Source organism: Belonocnema kinseyi, chromosome 1, assembly GCF_010883055.1.
Source record: "Belonocnema kinseyi isolate 2016_QV_RU_SX_M_011 chromosome 1, B_treatae_v1, whole genome shotgun sequence".
In the NCBI taxonomy this organism is placed as follows: Eukaryota; Metazoa; Arthropoda; class Insecta; order Hymenoptera; family Cynipidae; genus Belonocnema; species Belonocnema kinseyi.
In genome coordinates this window covers 129,492,692-129,510,889 of record NC_046657.1, presented here as the reverse complement: position 1 = coordinate 129,510,889, position 18,198 = coordinate 129,492,692, and the positions used below count along the sequence as shown (strand labels likewise).

Below are 18,198 nucleotides of genomic sequence, written 5' to 3'. Positions count from 1 at the left end.
TCATCGATGGAACTTATGCTTACATGCAGAAGAGCAGTAACTTTCGCGTACTTCGACAGTCATTCTGCAAACATAAAGGACGTCACTTGGTAAAACCTGCACTTATTGTTGCTCCAGACGGATACATACTTAAAATATAAGGACCATATTCTTCTGACTCGCGAAACAATGACGCACAAATGCTCATTAACGAATTTGAAAGAGATGTGGAAGGTATGAAAGAATTTTTTGACATTGGTGATATTTTTATAGAGGACCGTAGATATAGAGATGCCCAACCACTTTTAGAACGCTTAGGAATTGTGTCCAAGATACCACCATTTCTCCAACAAGGACAGAGTCAATTGGTAACTGAAGAAGCAAACGAAGCTCGGCTAATAACGAAATCTAGATGGACAGTGGAATCCAGAAATGGCCACATGAAGTCCATTTTCAAGTTCTTCGAGAAAATCATTCCGATGGCTCATGTACATAATCTAAGGGACTTCTTTCGTATTGCTGGTACCATAATTAATCGATACCATCCTGTTATCGAGATGCAAGGCGCTACAGCAGAGCTTGCAAGAGAATATATAGCGAGAGCTCGTGAGCCAAATATTGTGCAAACGCGCGTAGAAGTGGACAATATGCGCTACGGAAATGCAAATTGGAATCGCCTGCATGAACTTCAAGTGCCACAATTTCCTCGCCTTACATGAGAAGAAATACGCGACATAACAATTGGCGTGTATCAAGTAGAACTTCTCACATCTTACGTTCAAGACAAGCTGCAACGAGAAGAAGATGAGGAGTTTCAACTAGATACGCGACTTAATGAACCTGGTTTGATCAGAGTACGAGTATTTTCTCGTTTCCGAAATGCGACAAGGCACCAGCTCTGGATAGCGTTTAATGAGATCGATGACAGGACCAGACAATAACGAAACGCTTCTCGGTTATTACTGCACATGTAAGTCAGGGGCCAGAACTCTTGGCACTTGCGCACATATTGCAAGCGTTTTATGGTTCCTAGGTTATGCACGTCACCAGCAACACGTAAAGTATCCTCAAACTTCCTTGCTAAAAAGGATTCTAGACGCTGCTAATAGAGGTGAACAAGCGAACCCGAATCAAGAACCAGAAATAGTTTAATATTTCGCAAAAGCTACTGGGATCGGTTCTATTCGCTGATCATGGGTGCTTAGCAATCAACCCTCTTGCGAAGGGTACACTGTTATTATCGATGTGCGCACTAGTTACTAATGTTACTTTGGGTACCATTTCTGCCTTTAAAGAAGTGATTAATTAGTCAAGTTAAAATCTTGGGCGCTTAACATTTGATCGTTTTGAGAAGCTTGACATCGCTTTTGTAACAAAATCTGCTGTAATTCGTTTTATTCACTGATCTTGAGCGCTTAGCGCCACATAGCTCTAAAACTGTCCATTTTTTTGGATTTTTTTTTCGGATATTTCATCCGGCACTTATAACTTTAAAAATTACAAAATTTCAGCTAAATCCACCGAAAGCCATTTTCCCATACATTTAGTGTGGAGTCCTTTCTTTAGATTTCCAAGATTTAAAAATAATTGGAATAATTTTTTAAAATTTTTATAAGTTTAAAACATGTTTCAAACCTAATTTATCATCTTTAAATCTTTTTAAAAATTTACAATAAAGTGTATATTTTTAAAGTGTTTTGAAGATTCCAAAACATTAAAAAAGTGTTCGAATTTGTCTAAAAATAATATTAAAGATGCTAAAGTCATTTTTCAAAATTTCGCATTGATTTTTTCAGATTTCTAACAAGAAATTTAAAGTTTTTAAGGCATTTGGAAAGGATTTAAAAAGATAGATAAATTAAAAATGATTTTTGTTTGAAAAAATTAATTTTTAAACAAAAGATTAAAAAACATTTCTAAAAATAGGAAGACTGAAAAATCATCAATAATAAAATTCTCGACACTGTAAAATTCCCGAAACAGGAAATATTTGAAACACGAAATTCCCATAATTATAAAATTGATGATAACTTACATTTCCTAAATTGGAAAAATACTGAGTGTAATAACATTCCTGACTGTTTATAATACTACAGAATTTGAAAATTTCCGAATCTGAAGCGTTCAAAAATTGTTTCAATAATAACAAAATGATAAGAAAATATGATCATCAAATAAAAATACTTTGATTATTTAAAAATTTCTTTTTAGATTCCAGAATGTCATAATTAAAGAATTTGAAGACACGTTTTTTAGTTTTAAAAGATTATACAAAATTTTAGGAAAAATTCTGGGGCGGAAAAATCTCGAGAAATAAACCTCTACAAATTTTAAATTCTAGAAATATAAAAATCCCTAATAATAAAATTCCCTAACAGTTTATAATATCATCCAATTGGAAAATTTCTGAATAATAAAATTCCCGACAGAAGATTACCGAATGAAAAAAATCCTGTATAATTGGTATAAATATATAAAGTGTTCAGGAATTTCATGATTGGGAAATTTTATTACATATTCGTAAATTTTAATATTAGAAAATTTTATTAATCGAAAATCTTATTATTCGGGAATTTTACAGTGTCGGGAATTTTATTTTTTGGGATCTTTCAGTTGTCCCGAGAATTTTATTATTTGAGAATTTTTGGATTTAGCAATATAATAAACTGACCGGGAGTTTTATTAATCGAGAATTTTATAATTTGGGGATTTTTTTATTCGGGAATTTTATCATTCGGAAATTTTATTGTTTGGAAATTTTATTACTCGAGAATTTTCAAATTCGGGAATTTTATTTTTTTTTAATTTTGTTATTCGCGAATTTTATAGTTTCGGAATTTTATTATTAGAAAATTTTCTAATTCGGGAATTTTATTATTTGCAAATTTTTATTATTTTGGAATTTTACCGTGAAGTGCATTTTATTTTTCGGGATTTTCAAGTTGTTGGAAGAATGTAATCATTCGGAAATTTCATTATTCGAAAATATTCGAATTAGAAAATTGTATTAATCGATAATTTTATGCTTGGGAAATTTTATAAATCAGGAATTTCAGTGTCGAGAATTGTATTTTTTTGGATTTTTCCTACGTCCCAAAAATTGTTACGTTCAATTCAATTTTAAAAGCTTCAGAAATTAATCAAATGTCAATTAATGTTAATTGAATCCTTACATGTGTAATCATTTACAATAAAAAATTACATGTTAACAAACCAAATTTTTTTCTCAAATTCTTCTAAAAACATGATTAAATTCAAATTCATTTTTTTTTTCGCCTTGCCTTGTGTGCAGAGATTCGGTCTTCACCAATCAGAAGTTGGACATCGCTAAGAAACTCTACGTTCAAACAATCTTCAAAATTCTTTCGGTTCGTTGCTCTTTCCGGAAAAAATATTTCCGCAAGAATTTCGAGTTTTCCATTATCAAGAAATTTGCCTAAATCTTCGGGATCAATAAAATCATTAAATACGTAGCTTACTTCATCCCCCGAAAGTATAAAACTTCTGCTAAACATTTTTCCAGTTGGATTTACTATGGAAATCTGAACTTTTAATTCGAGGGCTTCTCCAAATAATTCGTCACATTTAAATTTAAGATAGATTCTTTTCTTTTTGAATTTTGGATTGCAGATTCGTTGAAGGGTTGCATTTTGTTGCGTGTCCTTCACAGTTGAACTTTTTTTTCTAACTGGACTATTTTTACCTACTCTTATTGAAATTTCATCTCGATTTTTTAAATATTTTTCGTACGTTTTACACCGATCACAATGTTCTGTCGATTTTTCCTCCAAGCAGAGAAACATATACCATTTTCTGTTTGGATCTTGTGAGGTTGTAAAATTAGGGGAATAAAAACTGATATCGTTTGAGGATTTTAAAACATTTTCAAAGTCTGGTATTATCCAAGTGAAACTCGTATCTGGTACTTCGGAAAACACCATCTGAAACAAGAATTTTAATGAAAAGATAATATTTATTGAAAAAATAAAGTTTCTAATTTTTTAAATTCCGGGATTTTTCAATTCATTAATTTTCCAGTCCTGATATTTTATAATTCGGTAATATTCTGTCGGGAATTTTATTATTGAGGAATTTTACAGTGTCAGAAATTTATTAAATAATTTTCAATCGTTTTATTGTATTTTTAATAAATAAACAATGATTATTTAAAAACTATTTTTGTAATTTTTTTTAAGTCGAGAATTATTATAAACTGTTCGGAAATTTGATTCTTATGGAATTTTATTATTTGGGCATTTCCCGATTTGGGAATTTTATTATACGGAAATTTAATTATTCTGGAATTTCATTATTATGGAATTCTTTTATTTGGGAATTATCCAATTCGGGAATATTATAAACTGCTCAAGAATTTTATCAGTAAATTTTATTATTCGAGAATTTTGCGATTCGAGAGTTTTACTATTTGGGAATGTTCCAAATCGGTACTATCATCAATTATAAGAGAATTTTATTATTAGGGAATTTTCCAATCCGGGAATTTCATTATTAGGGAATTTTATTACTTAGGAAGTTTTCAATTCAGGATTTTGATTAATCGCGAATTTTATTATCAGGGAATTTTCCAGTTCGAGAATTTTATTATTCGGGAATTGTTTAATCATGTAATTTTATAATTCGGAAATTTTATCAACTATACAGGAATTTTATTATTAGAAAATTGCCCAATTCAGCAATTTTACAGTATCGGAAATGACATTTTTTGGAAATTTTCGAACTCGAGAATTTTAATTTCAGGCACTTTATTATTCTATATTTTTATTTATTTTTCTTCAATTTTCCAATTTGAATATTTTTGCAGTTTTGGAATTTTTCAGTCGTGCAAATTTTCTGTCCTGAACTTTCAAACTCGGAAATATTAGAAACTGATCCGAACTTTTTCAAATAAAAAATTTTATTATTAGGGAATTTTCCAATTCGAAAATTTTATTATTGGGGAATTTTCCAATTCGGAAATTTTAGTATTCCGGCATTTTATTATTAAGGAATTGTCCAATTCGGCAATATTATAAACTGCTCAGAAATTTAATTATTCAGGAATTTTGCAGCGTCGGGCATTTAATTTTTTGGGATTTTCCAGTTGTCCCAAATTATTTAACAGTAAATAAAATTTTTGCGCGATTTAAAAATTAGTTTGTTTTATTTCTAAACTTATAAAAATGATTTTAAAATATATTTTTAACTCTAAGTTTATTAAAAAAAATTGAGAATGCAGTAGTAGTTTTAAAGAAACTATTTAATCGTAAAAAATTCAAAACATCTTTTGCATTACCTTTGGAAATTTTAGCAATTGATTTATATATAATTTTTTAATTCCATGTTATTGATTTTATTTTTTTTCATTGTCGAATTGGTCCTAAATTACCACACATGCGGCAACCAAAATTTTTGAACATAATTATAAATTTTCTATCGATTTTTTTTTATAACCAAAAAAATATTGAATTGACGACTGACAACTTTTGACAAAATTATTTAAGCATAAAACGAATACTTTCGTTTGTTTTTATCAATCAGAAAAAATTTGTAAAATCCAATAGAATCAGACAATCATTATCTATCTCAAAATTTCAGCAAGTTATTTGAAATTTTAGGAAGTCTTTTCCAATTTTCTCTTAAAATTAATTTTAAAAAGTAAAAAATTATTTGGAATTATCCTAGGAATATTAAGAGATTTTTATTTTTATTTTCATGAAACATTTAAAAATTCGCAAAAAGTTACAAATTTTCGAAATTATATAAAAAATCAACTTTTTTCTAAATTTTCACACTTTTACAATTTTAAACTAATTAAAATCTTTTTAAAACTTCTAAATATCTCTTAAACTTACTCGAATTTTTTCTAAAATTTTATAATATTGCAAAATAAAGAATTTTTCTTGAAAATCTTCTACACATTTTTTAAAAAATTTTAATGAATAATTTGAAATATTATGAAATTTATCAAAATTGTCTCCTAAAATTGTTTTAAAAAATTTTAATTAATTTTAAATTTTTCGCTGAAATCTGAGAAATTTTAATCTTCGCAATTAATACATGAATTTGAAATTTTTCAAACTTCTATGCTTGTATTAAAATTACTTGAGATAAAATAAAACAGCTTATTTTACTAAATTAAAATTTCTTTTAACAATTTTTCTTTCTCTTAAAATCTCTCAAATATTTTAAAACGGTCTTTTTCAAAATTTTTGAAAATCCAATTTAAAAAACTGAAATATTCACAACCTTCTAATTATTTTTGAATCCTTTCGAAACTTCTTTATGTCTCTTAAAATTCTCACATTCTTTTGCAAAATTTTGTGAACGTACATAATTAAACATTTTGCTTTAAAATCTTCTATACTTTTCCTTAAAATTTTGGTAAATCATTTGAATTTTCATGCAACTATTTTAAATATTCTTTTTAAATTAATTTGAAAAATTGAAACTATCGTTCAGATTTTTTTTAGGAATCTTAAGAATTTTTTGTATCATATTGAAGTTGAAACTTTTTAAAACTCTTGAAACCCTACCTTTTCAAAATTGAAAAAAAGATTTCATGTATTTATATTATGTTTTAAATTGATTATTACACTTTTAAAAACTTTCAAATATCTCTTAAACTTACTCGAGTTCTATCTGAAATTATGATTTAAAATTTTCAGCCCTTTTTTCGAAATTTTTGGATATAATTTTATATTTTCGGAATCTTTTTCAATATTTTCTTAAAATATATTTTTCAAAATGAAAGATCATTTGAAATCTACCCAGGAATCTTCAGTAAATTTTCTTATTTCCTTAAAACCTTTTAATATTTATAAAAAGCCTCTTTGTCGAAATATTCAAGGATTTACATTAAAAAAGTAAATTAATTACAAGTTTCAAATTATTTTCAAATTTTTTATAAACTTCTAAATATCAACTAAATTCTATCGAATTAGAAGAAAAAGGTTATAATATTGCAAAATAAAAAAAATTTGGTTCAAAATATTCCATCCTTGTTGAAATCATAGTTCATTTTAAAGGTTTTAGAATCTTTTTCTTTTGAAATTCAGTTAGTAAGAGAAATAATCATTTGCAATTTTCCCAGGAATCTTAAAAGATTTTATTTTCTTGTAAGTTGAAATCTTCCAAAAAAATGTAAAAGTTTAGTTTGTTAAAATCTTCAAAAATCTACATTTAACAAAAAAATCACATTTGCTCATTTTGCAGTAAGTATGATTGCCTATCATCAGGGTTTATCAAAGTTATGTTCAATGTACGATAAAAAAAACGGTAAGACAGGTATCTGCTTATCGACTTAAAATAATCTCTTCCCTGTAAGTATGCAACCCACATATCTGAAGTGTATTTAAAAACTCTTTATAAAAATTGCCATTTTTACTACCTAAATATAAATGATAACTTAAAATTAAAATATATTATTTGTGGCACATAAATAACTGAATCTGGCTAAGAAATAGTATTATAAATAATAAATTAAGAAAAAAAAATATTTTTATTTTAACAGTAACGAAAACTATTTTTATTAGACTTTTATAGAATTTATAAAAAATTCGAAATAAAAAAATACAAAATTAATTAATTTTAATTACATTTTTTGTTCCCTCTTATATTGACGAATATCAATAGCATGCAAGTCTTGAGTCGAAACCAAAATACAAAATCAGAAATAGAAGCATGGGAACTTCTAACGCAGAGTTTAAAAATAATCCATCATGGCGCCGATCGCTTTTCAGTAATAATGTGTCTTAGTTGCGTGAACTCATTAAAAATTCTGAAACCGGAGTTTTAGAATTATTAGTTCGAAAATCAGTGATGTTAAATTGTTTATAAAAGTAATATTTATAATCAATAAAAAAATGGTGCCAATAAAAAAAAATAGAAAAATCAAAGTGAATCGAAGAACTTTCTAGGGCTTATATATATATGTTGTAAAATTGGTGAGTTTTTAAATTAAAAATTTATTCACATAATTTATTATGACTTTATTTTATAAAAAATGTCTATAATTTGATTCAATCCAAAAAATAGTTTTTGTGTTTCTTATTGTTGATATCTAATAATGTAGGAGAAGCCTGCCTATAGAGGATAATCATTAATCAAAAATACTAATATAGGCAAAATAAATCATTTTAATTTAACTAATAGTTAAAACTATCTTCGTTTTATAAATTAAAATTAATTTTTGTTCTTTTATTTTTTTCTTAATTCATGATTATCGACAGTAGGTACATTATTTTAAATTCCATCAATAATTTGTTCTAAATTTTTATTAAAATTAAAAGCTTTTTATCAAATTTGCACAATGGAAAATTGTTGATCTCAATTTGAAGTATCTAATGTTTCAAATAGAAATTGATTTTGTGTATTAACTTAAATTTTGTATTGTTTAGATTTTAAATAGGTATAATTTAAAATAAGTTGATCATTTAATATTTTTAATTTATTAATTTTGAATGATTTAATAATCATAAAATCTTTACTAATTCTTTAATTATGACATTCGTTTACATTGGCAGTCGTAAGATTTCAAATTCTTCATTTTCTAGAGCTTAAACATTCAAAAAATTTGTTTAAACAAATTTCTGTAAATGCAAAAATCCAAAATTGAATTATTTTTGGTTGAACACCAATTTTATTTATTATTATTTGGAATTTTAATTTTTTAATTGTGAAATTTCAAATTTTAGAATTGAATATATAAAATTTGGAAGATAATTAATTTAATCGTGGAAATAGATTCTGAAACGACTGAAAAATCCCGAAAAATAAAATTACCGACACTGTAAAATTCCCGATACTTTATGAAAACTACAATAATAAAATATTTTTATAAACAAAATGTTTGTAATATTTAAAGTTCAAAGTAATTGTAGAAACTTTAAACATACAAAATATTTTTTATCATACAAATATTTGTTTATTGTATTTTAATAAGCAATAATATTTATAAAACATAAATTTATTGTTTGAATTCCAGAATTTTCACAATTGGTGAATAAAATTGCCGAATCATAATATTTCCGAATAATAAAATTATCGCATTGGAAAATTCCCGAATCATAAAATTCCTGTATTTGAACAATTAATAAGTGTGTTTATGAATATTATTTATTAAAAATACTATTATCAAATATTTGTATTGAAAGAAATAATAATTTACAGATTAAAGTTTCTATAATTATTTTTTGCATTAAAAATTAAAATAATTGAAAAAAAATTCATCCGTGTATATTTTTTTAATTATTGTGATCTTAAATTCAAACTATAATTTTAAGAGCTTTAAGCATTGAGGATATTTTGTTTTGTTAAGTAAAAATAATTCAGTATTCTATTTTTTAAATAAATATTTATATATGTATATATATATATATATATTATAAATATTTATTTATATTTAAAATAAATACGTAAACTTAAACAAAGAAATTTTATGGTGTAAATTCGGAATTTTCCTACTTCGTATATTTTATAATTCAGCAATTTTCTCTCGGGAATTTTATTATTCGGAAATTTTGATTTCAGATTGATCAAAAATCAATATTTGATATATTTTTGGAAATCTTTTTAAGTTTAAAAATATTTTTAATCCCTTTAAAACTTCTAAAATTAGTAAATATATTTTTAAATTATTCGAATATTTTCTACATTTCTTTTTATTCATGCAAAAATAAGTAAACAAATTGCCCTAAAATCTTTCGCATTTCTAATATAATTTTATAAATCTTTTGAAGTTTGTTGAAATCTTCTCTTTAAATTAATATTACAAAATAAAAATTCATTAAAAACTTTCCCTGCAATCGTAGGATTTGTTTTCGTATTTTCTTTAAACATTTCAAATATTTAAAAGGCTTGCAAATTTTATTTTGAAATCGTCAACCTACATTTTAAAAAATTTTTAATCTTTACAAGTTTTAAACTATTTTCGAATATTTTCAATAGTATCATATATCTCTTAAAATAACTCAGTTTTCTAAAATTTTGTAAGCTTGAAAAATTATAAATTTGGCTTTAAAATATTTTTTTATTTTCTCTTAAAATTCATTTTTCAAAATAGAAACATCATTTACAATTTTTCCAGGAATCTTTAGAATATTTTTTCATTCTCTTAAAACCTTCCAAAATGATTTAAAAAGTTTTTCGAAGTCTTCTAAAATCTACATATAAAATAGAAATTTTTAATCTTTAAAAGTTTTTTTTAAATCTTTTCAAAACTTATAAATAACTCTAAGACTTTCTTGACTTTAAACATTTTTCGTAATTATGCAAAACTGAAAGACTTTGGCTTACAAATTTTCTGCACTCTTTTTCAGAATTTTAGGAAATAATTGGACATATTACAAAAAAATTCAATTTTTTCTAAAAAATTTATTATTATTGCTAAAAATTAATTTTTTTAAAATAAAAAAATCATTTGAAACCGTGAAAAAACATTTTTTCCAGGATCTCCAAAAATATGCATTTCGAAATAATCAAAGTCATTATAAGTTTTAAATTATTTTCTGTAAACAGTTAAGTTCGTCCAAAAGAATTATTTTAAAAAATCTTTTAAATCAAAAACAGGCTGCCTTAAAATGTTTGAGATTTTCTTTAACATTTTTTGAAATTATTTTAATTTGTCTTTGAAAATTTATTTTTTGAAATAAAAAAATATATTTAAAATTTTTCATGAATTTTAAGAAAAGTTGCTTATTTTCTTGAAACCTTTTAAAGTCTTAAAGATATTCGAATTATTTATTTGAAATCTTGAAAAATTTACATTTTTTTCAACTTTTTTGAAATTTTTTCAAGTTTTGAATTATTTTTATATCATTTTAAAACTGCTAAATATCTTTTAAACTTACTTGCATGTTTTTAAATTTTATAATTTTGTTAAATTGGAAAATTTTGCTATAAATCTTCTACATTATTTTTTGAAACTTTAAGAAAACATTTAAAATCATTTCTCAATTTTCTCTTAACATCTTTAGTAAACCTTGCTTTTCTCAAAATCTGTAAAATTGTGTATTTTGAATTTAATTTTTTAAATCTTGTCCAAGCTTCTAAATATCTCTTGAAATTAATCAAACTTTTTCTAAATATTTGTAATGTTGCGAAATTGAACAATTTTATTTTAAAATATTTTACTGTTTTTTTTTATCATTTCAGGAAATTATTTTTTACGCTTTGAAATATTTTTCAATTTTATCTTAAAATTAATTTCCAAAAATAAAGAATGATTTAACATTTTCCCAGAAATCTTAAGAAATTTGTTTTGATTAGCTTGAAACCTATACAAATTCTGAAATAATTTCCTTTTTGCAAGATTTTCAAAAATTGATATTTTGTTTGAAATGTTTTGAAATCTTCTCGAAATTTAAATTATTTTCAAACATTTGCAATATTTCTGGACTTATAAATATCTTTCAAGATACAGTGAAACTCTTAAATAGCCCTCCCTTCTTTAGCCTTTCCGAGAATTGACAACGCGCCGGATGTAGAAGTAACAGGTGCTGCGCGGGATGCGCGGGATCTGCGGCTGTCACTCAGGGGAGCAGTCAGGCGTGAACAAACAAAAGCGGAGCAGGCTATAATGACTTAGTTGCCACCCACCGTCAGCCCCGAAATCGGTGCTATAGAAGAGTTGCACTGTAATCCTGTTTACCTAAATTTTTTTGAAACTTTGAATTAAAATGTTGGTTTGAATCTTTTTAGAATCTCTAATTGTTTTAAATATCTCTTTAAACCATTAGAATGAAAAAAAAATGTTTTTTAAATAATAAAAAAAATTCCCTTAAAGTCTTTCAGATTTTTTTTATTTTGGATATCTTTGAAATTCTTAAACAAATTTTATAATATTCTCTTAAAATTAATCTTTCAAAATAAAACCTAAATCATTAAAAAATTTCCCAGAAGTCTTTTTATTGGTACGTGTAATGTTTTTTTCCACAATTTTATTTGCCTAATATGTTTAAAATTGCGAAAATATTTCACAACCAATCAGGTTTTCGACAACAATGTGTCCAAAATTTTCGAGAAATTTGGTAATTTCTTATTAAAATAAGTCCTGAACTTTCGATATTTAATTTCTTAACTCTTCTGATAGTCTTTAGAAATGGAAACTTTGAAGAGCGCATGTGCAGTTTGCAAAAAACCAGCAACCTTACGCTGTAGTAATTGCAAAGGCGAATTTTATTGCGCCAAGGACCACCAACGAGATGACTGGAAGCGCCACAAATCCACCTGTCGGGCTTGGGAAATAAAAGAAAATCCCGAACTTGGGAGATATCTCATATCGACCCGGGATTTAAATCCAGGCGATTTGATCATCTCAGAATTGCCGATTGTTTTCGGACCGGCACCTCACACCGACGAGAGAGTCTGTGTGGGATGTGGAAGTCGAAACATACCAGCCAGATGCATCGGATGTTCCTGGCCAGCTTGTAGAATTGATTGCGCTGGTCTCATGGATGACGATAGACACGCCCTCGAGTGTAAACTCCTCGCCAAGGCGAGAATTTTACCCAGGTGATAATTTTGGACTTAAGGTTACTGATTGATAATTAAAATATAATTTTGTTTTGAGTTATACTTTTTTTTTATTGTCGAAACAGACTTTAAGATATTTCAGAGTTTGAATTTCGCGGCAAAATTAGTTGTCGCTGATGGCGCTAATGCTGAGCGCGAAATTTGAATAAGGTAACCATGAAATAACTCATTTTTACTTTTTAAATTAGATTCAATATTATTTTGGCCCTCCGCATGTTAATTCTCCGTCGCAAGAACCCGAGAAAATGGAAAGTAGTTACAAAACTCCAAAGCCACGAAGAAGCTCGTCGTCCAGGGACAGAAGCTTACGCAGAAATAAAAAATGTTACTCAACACTTGGCTCCAATTTTATCAGCCGATCAAGGTGCTGCGGAGATTTTACCAAAAATTTGTGGAATAATTGATGTTAACGCCTTGGAAACGAACCCTCCAGAGGGATCGGTTGGAATTTATGAAAATAGTTGTCTTCTGGAACATCAATGTATTGCCAATACCAGATTCAGTTTTTCCATCGATGAAAACGGCCGACCGAGAATTTTCGTCAAGGCTATTACTTTTATAAAAAAGTATGTATATATACAATAGTAGGGTTTCAGTTTAAATTGTAATTTTTTAAATCATTGTGTTCCAGGATATCAAAAATTAGTCAAAATAAGCGCCGCGTACCTACAAAAATATTTTCTTAATCTATTGAGAAATTGATTAAGTCGTTCAAACTTTCCCCTCATAAAATTCCCCTCCACTTACTCTACCCTTCGTCCCCTTTTTCATCCTCATTCCTAATTTCTAAATTTCTCCTACTTACCCTCACTTTCATTCACTTCTTCTACTTTCCCTCAGTAATTTGTTCCCTACTTTCGCTTCTCTTATTGCTTCTCATTTCCCTTACTTCACCTCCCCTTTCAACTCGCTCTCCTCAGCCTACCCTCATTTTCTATCACTTCTACTACTTTCTATACCCTTATTTTCCATAATTCAACATTATTTTGCTCTCTTTATTTGCCTTTACTTCCCCTACTATCCTATACCTTTATTTCATCTACTCCCCCACCCCATATCCCATACTTCCCATTCCTTAATTTTCTTTTTCTTTCCTCACTTTCCTTCTTATGATTTCCCATCATTTCTCCTCGCCTAATTTTCCCTAACTTGCGTTACTATCCCTCTCAACATTTCCTCTCACCTCACCCATTATTTTCCTTACTCCTCCTTACCCCCTTTTCCCCTTTACTGTCATCTCTATGCTTCCTCAATTTAAAAATATATTTCTTTCCCTGCATTTCTCATCACTACCTATTCTCCGCCACCCCTAATTACACTCACTTTTCCTTCCCTTCTTTTCTCTACATTCCCGTTCCCTTCTCACTTCCACTGCTTTCCCTCTCCGAAATTACACTTCTCATATCTCCTCACTTTGCCTTCCCTCATTTCCTCGCATTTCCCCTAGTTTCCTTCCCTCCGTTTCGACTTCAATCCCCTACTGACCTCCCCACATTTCCTCCCACTCAACCTACTTCCCATACTTGGCTTCCATCTATTTCAACTTACATTCACTATTCCTCTGACCTACACCCCCCCCCCCCTACTTTTCTTCCCTTATTTTCCCTTACTTTCCTACTTCTCCTCTCCTTATTTCTCCTGAATTATACCTCATTTCCCCTAATTATTATACCTTTATTTACCACCATTTACCTCCCCTTATTTCCCTTTATGTTCTACCCCGAATTTTCCATAACTTTTTCCCATTTCTTATAATTCACCTCGACTCATTTTCCCCTATTTCTCCTACATTCCCTTTTCTCATTTTTGTCTTATTTCACCTACATCCTTTCCCCTCTTCCGCTTTTTGCCTTCCCAAATTGTACGTTACTTCCCCTGCGCCCTTCCCCTTATTTCCTTACACTAATCCTACTTCGCTATCTCTCATTTCTCCTTACTTTCTCTTCCCTTATTTTCCCTTACTAATAATTTTCCCCTACTTCCCCTACTCTCATTAAGCACCACTGTTCCTTCCCTCATTTCCCTTTATTTCTTCTACATTTTATCCTTAAGTTCACCTATTTCCCCTTCTCTCTAAGGGGTAAAAAGCTGAGAACACAAAAAATTTTATTTTCAGAGGGGAACATCTAAGTACGACATACACTCACGCTTTCTGGATGACACGAATTCGAAGAGATTACCTCCTGGCAACAAAATATTTCGCCTGTCGTTGTGATCGTTGTGCAGATCCTTCAGAACTTGGAAGTCACTTCGGAACCTTAAAGTGTCCTTGTGGAACGGGCCTTGTTCTCCCAAAGGATCCTCTCGACGAAGACACTGAATGGTCTTGTAATGCTTGTCCTGGGATTTTATCATCATTGGAAGTCAATCAATTAACCGATAGATTGGGCGAAGAAGTGGACGGCGCTATGGGTATTGCGAATCGTGAAGTCCTTACTGATCTTCTCTCAAGGTAATTTCAATTTTTATTAATTAAAAAGGAAAAATGATCATTTCCGTTAAAGGAAAAAGAAAACTAAAAAGTTAACATTTTTCGAACAATTTTCGTCGTCCTCCTCCTCTTCCTCCTCCATCTACGTCTTCTCCATCTACGTCTTCAAAATTTTCTTCATCCTTTTTTGACATCTGAGACTTTCAAAAACATTTTTGAAGTTTCTTAAGAATTTTATGAAAATTATATTTATATAGCTTTCAAAACAGTAAAAATTCTAATTTCCTTGTTCCTCAAAATTTTAATTTTGTAATGAAAGTTATTTTCTCCCTCAAATCGAAAGACTACATGCGCGCGTAGGGCGAAAATGATGATGCTAGTTAAATTAAATTTTGAATTAAACTTTGATAAAATTTACAAATTCTGAGAATCAAAATATAATTTTTAGGTTTTCATAGCCCCGGACAAAACCCCTTATAGCTTTGATCGAGTGTCCGTCTGCCTAACTTTTTCCAAGAAGAAATGAGGCGTTAAAAATTAGAGGAAGTAGGGGAAATGTGTGGAGGGATAATATTGGAATTTGGAGAGAGCAAGTAAGGAAGGTGCGGCAAATTAGTGGAGGGGGAGTAAGTGGATCCGAGGAGACGGGAAGAAGGGGGAAATTATTGGTAAAAAAGTAGGAGACAAAAAGTAGGGAAACTGGGCGAAAATGAGTGAAGGATAAGTATGAGAAGTAAGTGGAAATGAGAGGATGGAAAGTACGGCAAGTGAGAAGAAACGAGAGGTCGCTAAGCAGAAGAAGAGAGGGAAGGAAAAGTAACAGAAATTAGGGGAAATAATTGGAGGTAAATTAGGGGAAGTGAGTCTAAGTGAAGGAGAGTAGACGAAATTATCAGAAAATAGGGTAGTAGGTGAGAGGAAATTAAAGCGTGAAGAAGGGAAGTAGGAGCAGGAGTCTTATCTAGGAAGCGAGGAGAAGGGGATGTAAGCCCGCGTTGCCTAATTTTTCGAATTTTAAAAATAAAATTCACTTTTAAAATACATTTCCTATAAGATTAAAAAATTGTTCCAGGCTGAGCGTACTTTTGCACCCTTGTCACCAGCACTGCATCACCGTTGGGCATTCCTTGATACAATTATTACCACCTGACGATCCACAAAAATCCGAAATTTGTAAGAGAATAATTTCCACGTCTTCAATCGTAGATCCTTACGGGGCAAAACTCGGACTTTACACGGCGATTGCTCTTCGAGAACTCGCTTCTTGTCCTGGCCAAGACAAAAAAAATCTTTTATCGAAAGCCTTTTCGTTACTTGAACCAGAACCTTTGGGAAGTCCTGGAGAAAAACTACTTAGATTGATTAAATCTGAAATATAAAGAGCATCACAAAGTAAAATAAATAGAAAGAACATTATGAGATGACTTTTATTATTCCTCCTAAAACGAGGTTGTTTTATGTTTTCAAATATTTTGTATTATTAGTGAAATTAAAAGTGCACTAAAAATTGAACATAATTTCTTGTGGAATCTTCTGAAAAATAAGCTTGAATATTATTTTTTAATATTTAAAAGTATACTTTTTAAATTTGTTGGTAGGAACACAAAGTAGGGCACAAAGTTTGGCGACGTCTTTACGACATCTTCACGACAACTTTACGACATCCTATGTCCATGTCGTGAAGGTGTCTTTACGATATCGAAAATAAGTCGTATGATCTGACGATGTCTTTACGATATCGCAAAGACACCGAAACGACATGAACATAGGATATCGTAAAGATGTCGTAACGATGTCGTAAAGACGTCGCCAAATTTTGTGCCCACTGGGAAGTATTAGAGGTTGAGAAAAGGTTTAATTTTAATGTTCCAAATTTCTAAAACTTATGAATTATGTGTTTGTAATGATTTTTTTTTTAATTTCGGGTACAGAATAATTATTAATAAATAATTAATCATTATACCATTTATTAATAAATAAATAATATTATACTATTAATAATGAAATGGACATTTTTGATTATAGGTTGAAAATGGTCAACTGTTGCGTACCTTTGGATGTGTCACAATCTTATTTCTAAAATGTAATTTCAACTATTCAATTTGTGCACTTTTAATTTGTTTCTAGTTTTAAAAAGTTTAAAGATTCAAATCGACGTTCTTCCCACATACGCGCCCGTTGGCGCGGCCATTTTTTCACCCTGACTCAAATGCGCCAATAAGAAGGTTGGTACGTGAATGCCCAGTGGGCACAAAGTTTGGCGACGTCTTTACGACATCTTTACGACAACGTTACGACATCCTATGTCCATGTCTTTAAGGTGTCTTTACGATATCTTAAATAAATCGTATGATCTGACGATGTCTTTACGATATCTCAAAGACACCGAAACGACATGGACATAGGATGTCGTAAAGATGTCGTGAAGATGTCGTAACGATGTCGTAAAGACGTCGCCAAATTTTGTGCCCACTGGGTGGCCAGTCTCTCTTCTGATAGGGTCTCTACCTCAAACAAAGCCGATGCGCCCTCTATATTTTTATTATCTATTAGCGCAATGACTATTATACTATGGCTATTTACTTTACACCAGGCGTACATGTGAATAATTGTATGTCTTAACCAAGTAAGCCTTTTTCCAAGCATAACTTACCTAATCCTCTTCCGTTATCATTTTTTCTCTTGAATCCCCAAAAATACCCAGCACACTTTCTGTATCATTAAAAAAATTGAACAAAAGAATATAAATAACGAATATAAGACCTATTATAAACCACTTAGTACGAAATAAGATTCCGTCTGCATCCTATATGTGCATCCTTAACTGTCATGTTTATTGGGGGTAGCAGTGGCAATTAAATGGTGAATGCAAATTCTGGAGATGCCTCATGAAAAGTTGGTTAAGGACTATTCTACAATAAAATAATTTAAATTAATCAATTAAGATCAAATGAGATAAAGTATGTATTCGTAAAGCAATGTCTGAAAGTTTTCAAACAGCAATTGGAGAAGATAATATCAAAATTGCAAGAAAGATTTTGAAGGGGCGATTTATTAGCAGCAAACAATTCAAAATATTCTGGCACATTTAAGAACATTATCTCGCCTATATTGACTATTTGTTGAAAGAAATCGACTGCAGCAAACTAAGTTTATACTCTGTGAACTACATTTGAGTGGTTCTTATGAGAACCCGAGAATTTTCTCGGGTGAACAAAAATAATTTTGCAACACCTACCTCAAAATTTGACGTTTTT

At 29.2% G+C, this 18,198-nt stretch overlaps 2 protein-coding genes across 2 annotated transcripts in view; one reads left to right on the top strand and one right to left on the bottom strand.

Annotated features, from left to right (window-relative positions):
- LOC117175726 (leucine-zipper-like transcriptional regulator 1 homolog) overlaps positions 1–5,462 on the bottom strand; it is an 11,295-nt gene extending 5,833 nt beyond the window's left edge. Inside the window, exons 1-2 of the mRNA XM_033365513.1 lie at positions 5,273–5,462; positions 3,261–3,920 (exon numbers count right to left, since the gene is read on the bottom strand). Coding sequence (XP_033221404.1) covers positions 3,261–3,920 — 660 coding nt within the window. The 5' untranslated portion in view covers positions 5,273–5,462. The remainder of the gene's footprint in view (positions 1–3,260; positions 3,921–5,272) is intronic.
- Positions 5,463–7,709: 2,247 nt separating this feature from the next.
- On the top strand, positions 7,710–16,357 carry LOC117167209 (SET domain-containing protein SmydA-8-like). The gene is made up of 5 exons (XM_033351966.1): positions 7,710–7,922; positions 12,068–12,489; positions 12,699–13,076; positions 14,627–14,962; positions 16,014–16,357. The coding sequence occupies exons 2-5, from the start codon at positions 12,077–12,079 to the stop codon at positions 16,318–16,320; spliced, it is 1,434 nt and encodes a 477-aa protein (XP_033207857.1). The 5' UTR covers positions 7,710–7,922; positions 12,068–12,076; the 3' UTR covers positions 16,321–16,357.
- Positions 16,358–18,198: the final 1,841 nt, after the last annotated feature.